Source organism: Erpetoichthys calabaricus, chromosome 17 (assembly GCF_900747795.2).
Source record: "Erpetoichthys calabaricus chromosome 17, fErpCal1.3, whole genome shotgun sequence".
NCBI lineage: Eukaryota > Metazoa > Chordata > Cladistia > Polypteriformes > Polypteridae > Erpetoichthys > Erpetoichthys calabaricus.
Genome location: NC_041410.2, coordinates 49232516 through 49246452, shown reverse-complemented (window position 1 = coordinate 49246452; position 13937 = coordinate 49232516). Strand labels below are relative to the sequence as shown.

The 13937-nt window shown below is 44.3% G+C and overlaps 1 protein-coding gene across 1 annotated transcript; it reads right to left on the bottom strand.

The window, feature by feature from the left end:
- Positions 1-399: 399 nt before the first annotated feature.
- smad6b (SMAD family member 6b) lies at positions 400-13631 on the bottom strand. Its single transcript, XM_028823928.2, has 4 exons — positions 12775-13631; positions 8474-8530; positions 7902-7973; positions 400-1253 (listed from the first exon to the last, which is right to left on the bottom strand). The coding sequence occupies exons 1-4, from the start codon at positions 13355-13357 to the stop codon at positions 712-714; spliced, it is 1254 nt and encodes a 417-aa protein (XP_028679761.1). The 5' UTR covers positions 13358-13631; the 3' UTR covers positions 400-711.
- Positions 13632-13937: the final 306 nt, after the last annotated feature.

The following is a 13937-nucleotide window of genomic DNA, read 5'->3' as shown; positions in this document are numbered from 1 at the left end:
ATCAGGACAGCAGAGCCATTAACTAAACAAACGGGCTTGATGGACTGAATGGTCTCTTCTAGTTTGTAAAATTCCTTATGTTCTTCTGCACCTCACTGCACACCATTTTGACCTTAAATTGGGCTACCTCTGCCACATATGTTACATAGCCCACGGGCGAGGACCTGTACCTGTGTGTGGCCCCCTTCTACAGTTTTTTTTTTTCCCTTCTCTTAAGTTTCATGGCATTTTGCATTCTGGGACAACTTGAGAGATTCCGTTCGAAAAAGTAAAGCCAGGATGACATCTAAACAAGAAGGGAGTTCAGCAGTAATCCAGTTCAGGCCATACTACGGGGGCCCAGGGGAGGGTGGAGGAACGCAGCTCCACAATTAAAGAGAGCGGTAGAAGGTCTAGGCGTGTGGTGTGAATACTTTATTACCAAGTGACTGGCATTAGCTTTTTGCCTGGATATTAATAGCACGTGAAAACTATACATCAAAACTAGACTCGACTACTTTTGCTGTATAATTTTTCATTATATTCCGAAAGACATTTTAGATGAAGCCAAAGTGCATTTTAACGCTTTTTTCTCAGTTCTCATACACATTGCACCATACATAAATAATGACATTGTAAAAATGACTCCATATTTACATGTATAATATATAGATTTCATATAATATATAAAACTTTATATTAAATCTAGGTAGGTGATATTTGGATAAGTCCTTATCTGTGGTTGCTGAGGAGGATCTCAAGCCAGCACGGGCAGGACGTGATGAACTGGCGTGAGTAGAAGGGACCCCAGCCTTTTGCAAAACTGATCCGAACACTGTTTGGGTCAAAAGGTCCATCGGCACAGTCCAGGTCAGCTCCATGCTGCAAGAGGCAAGACTTCTCATAATCAAATACTTTAATCGAATAGCCAGGAAGGACTTTTCGCACTATCAGAGTCCTGCAGTTCGGAATGTCCAGCGTAGGAGAGTTGACGAAGATGGGGTGTTCACTGCGGTTGTAGGCCCACACACCATCCGCCTCCTTGCTCAGGAGAATTCCATAGCCGATCTTCTTCCGCGTGCGGCAGACAGTCTCGCTGCGGCTATCTAGGTTCAGCTGCCCCAAACAAAACCCATTTCCATGAGGTAGGTCATAAAAGATGCTGATGGACTGTTCATACACTGTATACAGGCGCCCCACACGTGCCCTGTGTTCCCAGTACGCCACGTTGCACCAGTGATTCCTCTGTGGCATTTCTGGAGACATACTGGCTTCTGTGGAGAAGAGACACACATTAGTCAAGTGGCACTCTCAGATTACAAAGAACGCATTCGCCTCCACGTAATTGTTGTGAACAGATGTCAACGCTATAAATATAGAAGTGAGACGTGTATTAAACCGAATCTCCCTGCTCTTTCAGTCGCCAAGCAAGGACACTCCAGGAGCCTTATGGCCAGGAGTCCACAATTTATTTGTTACAAGAAGCCAAGAAAGAAACTGCATGACTTAACCGAAGAGGCAAAGATAATAAAAGTGAGACAGTGTGTGTGTGACAGAGAGTGAGTGAGATAGTCTGCGAGCAAGACAAGCAAGTAAGGTGGATGAGCTGAGCTGGCACAAAAGACGTTAGTGGGCAAGGGAGGGAAAAAAATCTAAAGAAAAGAGAGAAAGCGTAAGGAGACGGCCAAACATAAAAGGATTTGGCATGCAGTGTGGGGGGAACAGTACAAGGAAAGTTAATAAGTGCGTGAGAGAGGGCGCAAGACGGCAGCGCAGCACAAGAGGAGACGAGGTGAGAGATGAGTGAGCGGACAAGTTTGTGTAGCATGAAAATAAGAACCAAATGAGTCACTGACAAGTTATCGAGTAATGAGGATGCTCAGCACGACAGGAGTGAAAACAGAGAGACAGAGACATGCTTCTCTAGAGAGGAGTGAGCGAACTGCAAGAATGCAAAGGTAACACGCGAGGCGTGGTGCTGAGAGTGGAGGAGGGGAGCAGCACGAGTGAACTAAGGTGGTGTTGCCCCCCTTCTCCAGCAACATACCCTGCTCAGTGCCAGATATCCATGTCAGACGGTAGATGATGAGGGGGGCAGGCAGCCTGGCCTGGTGCCCAGCATTCAGCTCCCTGACAACTTAGTGCAAGCCTGTGACCTGGCGACCCCTGAGCCTTCAAGCCGTCAGGTCTGATTAAGTCGCACACAGAGGGATGCCATTATTTTGCTTCAGAGACTCTATTGACACAGAGGATTTAAAGTGCAGGCCTGCGGCCCCATTCCTTTCATTCTCTAACCTCACAGAGTTAATAGCCCCCCTCCACGAGAACAAGCAGTCCTTTAAGGTGGATCAGCGCATGTTTTTGAACTCGGCCCCAGCACGTCTTACTGCTCTCCTTAACTGCAGTTGCTGGAGTTTTAACTTGCCGGCTACTCGTAAATCAGAGGCCTGCAGTTTCAGGCCATGACAGAGTCTTTTAGAACGTGTGACACATCCTGTGCACAGGCGAGAAGTGCACAGTGTAACAACTTCCCTGCCCCCCACATTCCCCAGCCGACCCCCACTGAGCCTCACTCACGGATCACATCTCTCACACAGAGGACTCTGCACAGAGGTGCTATTTAACTGCCTCTGGTCTCTTCTGTAGACCAATGACTCTCCCCAGTTAGCCTGCTAAAACCCTGTCCACATGCCCAGGTGCCACAGCTCGACTTCTCTGACTGGCAGGGGCCTAAATCACAATCAATTTCTTCCAGAGTGCTATGTGAAACCACAGTTGTAAAATAAGCAGGAATTTAAAAGCGACCTGTACAAGATCAAAGGGTCACACAAGTGGCACTTTTCCAGAATCCCTGGACAACCCAATAAAGTGCATATGATTTTTAGGGGAGGGGCCGGCCGGGCAGGCGGGTGGTTGTTTACATGACTCAGGCATTATTGGGATGTATAATCAAGAATCGGTCTGTCAGCTCTTCAAGATGATGACATACTTAGAATGAGGCATGTTGGTGCATTTTCAGACACATGTATGTAAAGCACATGCATGAAGATATGCAGGCACTAGCAGGTTCCAGCTCTGCTTCCTCAGACCAAAAATCATGAAGTCAACAGTTCCACTGGCCAAACAGTGACGCAGCCCTCACGTCCGCAGGGCAGCTCCTGTCGGGTAATCTTTGTTGCTGTGGGGCCGCCTCGGCGAGGCTGGCGTCAGGGATATCTCTCAATCGCAGCAGCCAGACAGCCGTGCGACTCACTGCCTCGTGTTTACAGATGGATGTGCTGTTTGCACTGCCTGCTTCCGATGCTCAACTGACTGCCTGACTACCAGCACATCAGCCTGAGGAAATCGAGCACATTTACAAGAGAGGAAACACCCCCTCCCCCTCATCCCAAAGTTATGCTGGCACCCTTTCCTCATCTAAGGCTCCAAAGCCCCCAGTGCAGCAATGGGACAGACTAGCTGCAGAAGAACCTAAATGCTAAGTGTGCGCCAGCTTCAATTACAGAGTGGAATGTTTACATCCTGTATTTAAAAATACAGTCTCATTGTTGCAAAACCGACAATGGTTTCCCCAAGTAAATACAACATGAATTCTTTGCCTTCTAATTACTTAGACCTCACATTCCTCAAAAAAAAACAAAAAAAAAAAAAAAAACAACATCTCTGTAGTTAATCGAAATTCCCAATTCATGAAAAAGCAACTGCCCTGGAGCAGCACTTTTACTGCCATACAGCTCAGCTCTGCCCAAAAACAACAACAACAACAACAAAAAAGGATCCTCTCAAGGATGCTTCTAAAGTGGACCAGCCTGTCTACTTGCATATGGAGACTGGGAAAGACATGGCTAATCTAACTGGTTCTTAAGGGAAACACGCCAATAAGTGGTAGAACTCTGTTGTGGTTAAAACAGCATTGGTTTGGCTATAGTGGCAAACACCCATCACCTAAATTTTGGCCAAAGCCATCCATCTTAGACTCAACCATTAAGAACAACTTGCAAATTCCAATACCTACATCCATAAACTGTGCCTCAACCCGAAAAGGAATTGGCCAATCAATTCCTCTAACAGTTTTATCCATTTCACCTATGGGAATGTAAAACATCAACCCGTTTCCATCTTTGTTAAACCAGTCACTACAGCTCCAACCAGTTCCATGATTGTTAACCAAGCTAGAGGAAACTGGTACCTTCACACAGCTGAACTTGCATTAGCCCAAAAGTAAACTAGCAACTCATCATCTTACCATCTTGGACAATTTGGCTATAATGCAAAACTGATGATTTTCCCCAGTTCTAGGCAGGTCAGCTTTACAATTGAGATAAAAAAAGGAAACTTTTCCAAGATATAATCTTAGGTAAACAGAAGGCTGACATTAAAACTATTCATTGGTCGAGATTATAATCTCTTCTTATCCCTCTCACCTATTGGGGCACTTTTCTCCTTTGCTTGTTTTTCCCACGCATTGCCTGGTGGATCAGCACGTTTACTCCATGATCCTGCCTTGTGCTCATGAAAAGCCTTTCATTCCCTAGAGGCTCGTTTTTATTTTCTAAAATGTTCTCATGAAAGGTTGAAGAAACATAAAAGCCAAAGTCTACCTAGGAGCTTCAAAAGTCACTATTTTTTTTAAGTTTGTCTAAAAACAGGAATGAGACTTTTCAGTTCAGATAATTTACAAAGCCAGCCCTCATGAACATCTGCAAAAAATCTCCAAGTTAAATGAAATAGCAGGATTTCATTAAACAAATTGCAAGTTGGCATACATTCTAAAAGAAAAGGAAAAAGCCACAGCCAGTCCTATAATTTAAACCTTATTTTAAATGCGACAGGCTGACTACACAGCCTGCATTGCAAAACTTGAAAATCCACAAGCTGCCTGCTCTCTCCAGACCACAACCATTTCTGTAATTACTATGTTACTCCAAAATTTCCTATAGCTGCTCAGCTGAAGCACAAAGTCACTATTGTTGACTAATTAAATTTACAGAAATTGCCTAAACTCTAAAAAACTTGAAGGTCCTGGGAATGTTTGAAACTATTACATACATCAGGGCCACCGAGCTCTGCACTCCCACTGAGGGGTCCCCCTGGGCAGTTTGCTTCTTAGGTACCAAGGGGCCAGACACTGCAACAATCTCCCTAAGGTGTTGTTGCTGCTCATGGCGGTCTTATGAAGGCAAAGAGGGCCGAGTAGGAGTGCAAGCCTGAAAAGAGGAGTTAGGGGGGTTTTGTGTGAAAGCTAGCGCTCTGTGTTTTTGAGTGGGAGTGAACAGAGGCGTGCCAGTGTACAATTTTGTCTGATGTGCGGATACATGCCCAAGCGTGTGAATGGAGGTGTGCATATGATTGTGGAGAAGTCTGTATGTGCACACACCACAAAACCAGCTGTTTGATCCACCTCGGTACCTTCCCTTTTATGAATGGTACTGTGCAATGCTGAGCGTGCACTCTGTTCTCTGTTGTTGTAACAGCTTAACAGTGGCTGAGTGGCACTCATCAAGTCATTGCCAGCTGGCATTCTTTATAAGGATTTGTAAACCAGCCCACTAATCGGCTAGCACCATCACAGAGATTAATTAGAAGAAGAAGAAGAAAAATGCCACTCGCACTGTTGCTGCTTAATGAGTAACACTTTAGTTTAGGTACTGCAAAACTGCATCCATTACTCATTTGCTCTTATGTAACAAGACCTTAAACACTTCTTTGGATCTTCACAACATTTACCAAGCATCAGTAAAGTGTTTATTCCTCTCAGCAGTGTGACTTACTAACAAAACGTCACTTTGGTGTGGCCTGAGAGGGCTTAACTGAAACACATTTTTCTTCTTATTATATATTTAGTACAAGACCTGTATCATTCATATTAATAAGTAATATTACCATCGTGTCAATAAGCCACATTGCACAGGAATAAAAAAAAAAAAAAATCTACTGATGTTTTATAAGTGTTATGAAGACCCAAAAAAAGCCTCTTTTTCGGTCTTGTTACATAAGAGTAAATGATTAATAGATGCATTTTTGCAGGACCTAAACTAAAGTGTTATTGCTTTATGCTTCAACAACAGGGACCCAGAGAAGACAAGTGAGCAGAGAGGCAAGGAGAAAGAACTAAGCAGTGTCGTTCATACAAAACTTTCCTGGCGTCAGTAGTCCTGTGGTCAGCTTCTTGCCGATTCATAGCATAACTGTCGGCAGATCCAAATGATCTCAGAAATCGATAGGACAGAGCCATGCATTTCAAGCATTCAGTCTTTCTCTTCAGGCACCACTCAAACTATTAGACTGGCAAAACTTTTCACCTTGTACTTGCAGATTCTCAAACGATGAAAAACTCAATATAACTACATTACAATTTGCTTACCAAAATTTAGTGAGCATGTTGTATTGCTGTATATTTGAATACGTAATACATCTCAAAGCAGAAATTATACAAGAGCAATGCATGCTATTTATTCTGATCCCACTTTCTACCACATCCTTCTCAGGCTAGAGACCAGTCTTATGTGTGCAGGAACCGCAGAGCTCTTTTGGAGATGGAACAATGCCACAGGCAGGGACCTAACAATGGGACTAGCTGTATACCTTCACAGTGATCAGTACGAAGAAAGAAAAAAAAAAAATACTACACTCCCAAAAGCATCCCACAGCAAATGTGAACCTCTGCCACTTGAGAAAAACTTCTCTTCCTTAGTTTAATGCCTGCACAATTTAACAAAGTAGGTTATGTGTGAACAACTTGATCCTTTCATATGGCTGCTGGAAGGTGGACTCTCTGAGCATGTCACACAAATATCAAAGGTCATACCAAATCCATCTCTAAGTCCAAGGACCAAAGGCAGACTCTTTGGAGGAAAACTTGTATGTCACAGTGGGGGCATTCTTTATATAGAACTCAATTTCCTTTATCTTCTTTAATGATCAAGGCAGAGATTGCCTTTTTTGCCCTTTAACACTTGCAAGATGAAAATGACCGACAGGGTAAGTAACATGATCACGGTTTTGCTGATCCACCTACTCTAGTCTACTCTGATGCCTACAAAACAAAAGTGACAGAAGGTGTCCCTCATGCACAGTATCTGGAGGGCTCAACAGAAGACACAGGATGTTAGTCAAGAGGATGGTTGACAACAACATGTCTGATCACCTAGGCCAGGGTCTATGGCATTAGACTTTAAAACCCAGGGCTACTGGTTCAGTCATCTTTAGTGACTTTGTATTTATTTCCTGCAACTTTCTCAAACATATGTCTTGGTAATTATAAAATGCCTCACGATGGTGCTCACTATAGAAAAGATGCTAAATAAAACTAAGGCTGCTTGTTTATTATCCTAAATACAAGTTATTAAAAGGCATGGTTGTGATTGGGTGCAGGGTATAAATTTCAAAAAAAGAAAGCTTGGAATTCTATTATACAAGACCATTCAGGCTACAATTAAATCTTTGCTTAGTTAAACTTTCTCATTTTCTCAAACCCCTTGTAATACAGTGAGCACATCGTTCTTAAGTAGCATAGAGTTAGTTAAAATGAAAACTCCCTGTGCCACGTCTCATCAAATGTAGTAACATACATACATTCATTATAAATTTGGCTTGCTACTCGCTCATTTTACAGACAACTGTATGAACCACAGATGCAGCTGACCTAGCACAGCATGGACACTGCTCAGCCAGACAATAAGCAAAATTACAAACTGACAAGATCATCCTGCCAGCAATGCATACCCAGCGGCATCATGTTGTAGGAAGAATAAGACCCGCAGACCAGTGTCTTGCACCTCTTTATCCAAAGAGGACCACACACCAAAGGCAAGGTTTCTCAAGTGGACGTTTACCCCAAGACGCACGAAATCCATGCACCACCCACACTTGTTAACACATCCACTTCAGCCGTTCCTGATCTCATTACAGGTGAGCCATACCTGACCCAGGTGAACAATTCAGGAAGTTGGTAGCCTCTGCTTCAGTGTAAGACAGTGTTGAATCGGAGAGATCTAAATAGAAAGATAACAAAGGGATATTTAAAAAAAAAAAAAAAATACTACTCAGGAAGAAGACCAAAACATCACTTTACCATTTAACATTTCTCATTTGCACCAATGCTAAGCTGCACTACCTCCACACTTTGAGGAATACTGAATTAGGTTCATATGGTTCATTTGCCAGAGATTGTTGTCGCTTCTGTAATAATTTAAATTAAACCCATATTTATCAGCTTTCCTCAAAAGTTCCACATGGGATGAACAGAGCACTAGGACCCAAGATTAGCTACCTGACACTTAATAAATAACCTTAAAATACTCAGCAAACTACACAGCAAAATCACAAAGTGCAACTCTGGTAAAGAGAGGATACTGTTATTTAAAAACTAGATGCAGATTTATCTTCATGAATTTTCTGTGTGTGAAACCCCACCACAAACTCCCCCGAAAATACAACACCTAATAATCCCCCTTAACCAAGCACCCTGAACTACATACGGTCTATAACTTACCCAGTGGCTTGAGTTCTTCGGTGGGAGAAAGCCTGGAGTACGGCGGTGGAGGAGACTCTGTAAAGAGAACACTATTTTTAGAAGAAAAAATTAAATTCACCAAAGCTAGGAGAGTGGCATGGTAGTAGCACTGCTGCCTCTCTGTAAAGAAACCAGAATTTTTGTCCTGGGTCCCCCCTGCATGGAGTTTGCATGTTCTCCCCATGTCTACAAGGGTAACCTCTGGATGCTCCAGATTCCTCCCACAGTCCAAAGGGCATGCAGGTTATGTGGATTGCTTGTACTAAATTGGTCCTAGTATGTGGTTTGGGTGTGTGTTCTCATTGTGATGGACTGCCACCCTATGCAAGGTTTGTTCCTGCCCCGTGTTAGCTGGGATAGACTCCAATACCTGCTGCAACCATGTTCAGGACTAACAGGGTCCTGACCAAAGCTAGACACAGAAAGTCAACACCAACAAAGTTTATCACTCACTGGCAGTGGATCTGAGAGGTGGCTATAGCAATCCATCTGTGATTTTGCTCAGCATCCCTTAATCATGTTTGTTCTTCTCAATGGCCTTCTTCTTCAGGTTATAAGCAAAGAGGCTGTTTAGCTGGGTTGGGGGTGGCTGGTGAATTATTAACAGTCAAATGGAAAGTAGTGCTAGTGCACTGAGAACAGCTACAGAATAAGGGGATCTTCCTGTAAGGGAACACACATGAGAAAAGGCAGATCCAGCTTCTAAGAGAATGAAACTACAATGACTTTGACTCACCATTTGGGTCATGAAGGAAAACAAAAGCATATTACTAATACAAGCCTTTTTTTATCCCAAAACAGTACAATGGATAAGAATACGATGGGATAGCATTTGAGAGGGATGATCGGGGATGTGGAGTGTATTTTCACTTCCAGAATAGTGTTACGAAACAAGACAGAAGGATACTTTGTCTTATGGAATGGAAAATAGGGGGCACAATTTCAGTAACCTCTAAGCTTAGGTGGAGGCGAGGTGGGGGTGGTGGTGGTTTTGTCTGTTCATGCAGTAGACGCAGTAAGAGATGGTGGTAACATTAAGCTGCTTTGTCTAAAGTCCAGTTCAGCTCATTAGACAGTGCCATTTCTTATCAGCTTACTAACTAAGGCAACCTTTCATGTTTCTGATTGTTCCCATGGATATTGCAGACATCTGACTACTTGACTCTTTGTACAGCACCCACAAAAGATCTACACCCCCTCTAATTTTCTTCCTCAGCACTTTCACACTTGGAATAACAGATTGTGTAAAGAAACTGGTTTATCTGTTCACTCAAAGGCACACAAGTATCTGAAGACAAGTATGCATAAAAAGAGAAGGCATCCGCTTGCAGAGGGTCATGTCCCTTTAAGAGATAGGGCAGCAATTGCAGCTCGGCAGCACGGCGCCGCTCCTCCACCTAAACTGAGGGGACCTCCTCGGGAAATGGCAAGGCGATCTCATTTCAAAGAGAGAGAGAGAGAGAGAGAGAGAGAAAAAGAAAGGGAGGGTGGAAGGGAAGGAAAAAAAGGAGGAGAAAAATGGGGAAAGAAATAAATATACATAAAGAATGAAAGGGAAGATATACACATGGGGGAAAGGGGTAGAAGTAAAACACTGTCCTGCAAAGTGATATGTCTTTTGCATCACATAGCATTGCCAAGTGATTTACTGTCTAATGCCCACCCCCAGCCAGCCACGGTTAACTTAAGACACAATTCACTCCCCTCTTTGTTAGAGCATTGCAGGCAAATCAAAGTTTTTAAAAAAAAAAAAATGCTGGTGTGCTCAACTGGAAAGCCCGTGCCAGTCGAGAAACAGGAGTGCTCTCCGCAAGCAGCACTGTGTTTCAGCAGGGGCAGTCACTAGCCAAGCTGCAAGTGCCACAGTCTGATCGGGTCATGCTCCAATAGTCCACAGCTATGCAAGATGCCTAAATGGCCGGCCCTACATTTTACAAAAAACTTGACCAGCTTCAGGCCCACTGGGAGCGATACTGCTTTCATGGACTTTCTTGCCCAACAGCTGGCACCTAGATTGTAGGCCTACATGTTTATATAGGAATAAATGTTCTAAAAGGAATAGCTTCCACGTTGACAAAAACTAGTAAGTAAAGGGCAGGAGAGGTACTTCTAACCAACTTTCTGATTTTTTGTTTTTAAACAAAGCCAGTCCATCAATAACAACTGATGGCAAGACCTCCACACAGATGACGTCTTTTTAATGTTACCATAATGCCTCAAAATTCATTAGGAGCAAGCTCTCCCCACCCAAAAAAAAAAAAAAAAGCAAACATGCAGGTCAGTAATGGCTGAACTTATTGTTCTGTAGGAGTGGATGAAAGGATACCCTGAAACCCCTTTTCTCTTTGCTTGATCCTCACACCGTAGCATCCCAATTCTCCAGCTGAACACTACAACCAACATCTGAACCACTGGACAGATTAAGCAGGACTGAAAATGGATGGATGAATGGGGAAGCAATTATTTAATTTGACAAGCCAGTATACAATTTGACACTGGATGGGCCAAGCTGACATGCCCACTCACTAACTGCTACACATTTTCCCATACATTTTTGTTGTTGTTGTTTCAACCCAGATCATTGATCGCATACCAACTTAAATGCTTTACTCCACATAAACTACCAACACTCAATTCCAGACTATGTCTAGCACTATTTCTACCACCCTCCAAATTAGCTTATTTGTCTCACACCCCCAATATCCAACAGCATGTAACCATTCTACTTCATCACTGATCATTGTCACAAACCAAGTGAACCGTGTCTCCTCATATTACTAGAAATGTACAAATAAAACACTTTAACCAATATGCATGACACCACCCCAGTCTCATTATGCCATGTTTCCAGCAACAAACTACAGCAATTGGTTTATGATCACTGGCACTATCCACAAGGGCCATTTCACCCTACTAAAGTAAAGTAGCCAAAGCAATGTCATAGGGGAAACATTTTTGGTTCCCAAAAGAACCTTCTATATAAAGGTTTCAGGAAGAACCTTTTATTTGGGTCCATAATGGGCTCCACAAATAGATAACAGATTTGTGAAATCCCAATGGGTTACTGATTTTCAAAGAACTGTCTCTGCATAACAAGCTAAGCTCAGGTGTTCTTGATCTGTTTGTATCCTGTTAGGTAACCTACTACAACCATTCATCCATTTTCTTAACCCACTTATCAAGAAGAAAATATTTCTGTTATGTCCACATCTTAGAATCCTTTTCAAAGCTTAAAGAATCAATTTCATATGCAAAGACACCATTCCAGAATTAAAGAAGCAGTATTAACAGTGTAGAATTGAGCTGCTCTTCATATGGCTACTTTACTCCAGATCTCCACCACCATTTAAAAACCTTCTATAGCATCACCCCAAATAGATGCATAATCCAAGATCCATTTTGTTAGAAAATGAGGAGGAAAGCCAAGCAAAATGACACCTTTTATTGGCTAACTAAAAAAGATTACAATATGCAAGCTTTCAAGGCAACTCAGGCCCCTTCTTCAGGCAAGATGTACGTTAGAAAATGAGAAAACTTTTAATATTAGATCTGCTAGGGTGGAGTAGTTTGTAACAAAATTACTTTTTCATTAGCAAACTTAACATTTGTAATCAAGTTTGGGGATTTGAACTTCCAAAACCCCCTACCCTTGGTACAATTCTGCCCAATACAATCAAACTTACTACTTTACTACAGGTTATTGGCAATTTTCAACTTTGCTTCTTCACTAAGAACAATTCCAAACTATGCTGCTGCTTTACACCTGATCCCAGACACCATTCACACGAGTTGCTTAAATTTAAAATAGCTGGCATTATCCAAATCAGTTGCTTTAATTCAGACTCCAGCACCAAAATTAACTGTTTCTTCAAAGATTATGAGTGCTTTATTTAAGAACCGTGATTCAATCCAATAACCTGCTCTACTCCACACACCTAGTATTACCTTAACATGCAGCATCATTCTAAATCATGGGTAATATCACTAAACTATCCCATTTATATCCTAAGTAATGTAAAGATTACTGGCGTCGGTGAACCTTACTAAATTACAAAAAAAATTAAACCGCTTTGTCTCTTGGTCCTTGCAACCGATCTCCTTTATTCTAGATTCCTAGGGCTTCAATCCAGATCCTTGGCATCGTTCGACTTTTATTCTGCAGCACACGCGTTATCCACCTCAACTGCTTTATCCCAGACCCCTGGCGCCAACCTAAGATGCCGCTTTATTCGGCACCCCCGCCCCACCGTTGCCTGAGCCCAAATCCACGGCACCCTCACCTGGCCCACAGAGCCTGCTGCAGTGATAGGGGTTGCAGCACAGCACGGAGCTGTCCCGCGCCCCAAAACTCTTGCACACACACAGGGGCTTCAGCTCGGTCGGCTGCTGCAAGTCCGCCCAGCGGTACAGTCTGCAAAGTAGCAGTTGCGGGGTAGCCACTTGATCGCCAAACCGCACCTCTGTTCGGGACAGCAGAACGCAGTCGCTCGGCGCGCCACCCCGAGATTCCACGGCCTCCAGCAGGGTGTCCAGCGACTTCTCCTTGAGCCTCTTGAGCAGCGAGTAGGTGGCGCATTTGAGCTCGTGTTGCGGCGTTTCGGGGCTGGCGGTAGCACGGGGCTCGCGCTCTTTGAGCCCACAGCAAGTCACAGTCCTGCAGTCGCTCTCGCGCTCCGGGGCGCACGCCTCCTCTCCGTCTTGGTCCGCAATGCTACCGGGAATGCCGGGGCTCAGCGGTGCGCCGCACACTTCGTTGCAGTCCGTGTCGCAGGACCGCCCGCTGCCATCTCCGTCCTCAGTGTCTGGGTTCAAACGGCTTCTCCAGAGTCGCCGCACAAGTGCCGAGCGTTTGGACCTGAACATGCGCCGCGCTTTCAGGAGAGCTCAGGTCCGGCCGGAGAGCAGCCGTGCTCGGCGTCGCCGCAGCTGCAGCATGAGGAACGGGGCGGTGGGCGCTACATCGATCTCGGAGGGCTCCTTCGCGCATCAGCTGGCTCCAACTCGCGGACTCGATGAAACCATGGTAAGACTGGGGGAAATTCGCGCTGTACTGCGCGGCTGCGGCTTTCCAGATGCGCGCTCTCTTACTGGAGACACGCGCGAGCCAGCGAGCGCGCGCCCCCCTCCTCTCGGAGCTCCACGCCAATTGGCTGCAGCGCGTCACGTGCCTGTCTAGACACTCTGGCGGCGCTGCGCTGCTCTGATTGTTGCGCAAACAAGGTTTCGGGTTTCTTAACTCCTGGAGGCGCAGACGGGACTCACGCAACCACTTGACCACTCGACGGGGCTTGACCCCACGCAAAAAAAGGGTGCTGTTACATGACGGACAACCTTGCAGGCGAGTTTTTTGCGTGAGTTGGACAGTCACATGATTAGAATTGCCTCCTGTATACAAGGGTTAATATAAGACCGGTGCTCGAGAGGTTGTATTTCTCGGATCACT

What these genes read in the sequence shown, in the direction of transcription:
- smad6b (XM_028823928.2), bottom strand. Translation starts at nt 13,357, where the DNA reads ATGTTCAGGTCCAAACGCTCGGCACTTGTGCGGCGACTCTGGAGAAGC. An exon ending in CGAAGAACTCAAGCCACTGG is followed by an intron (nt 7,974 to 8,473) that starts GTAAGTTATAGA and finishes CTTTCTATTTAG; the next exon opens with ATCTCTCCGATTCAACACTG. An exon ending in GAATTGTTCACCTGGGTCAG is followed by an intron (nt 1,254 to 7,901) that starts GTATGGCTCACC and finishes TCTTCTCCACAG; the next exon opens with AAGCCAGTATGTCTCCAGAA.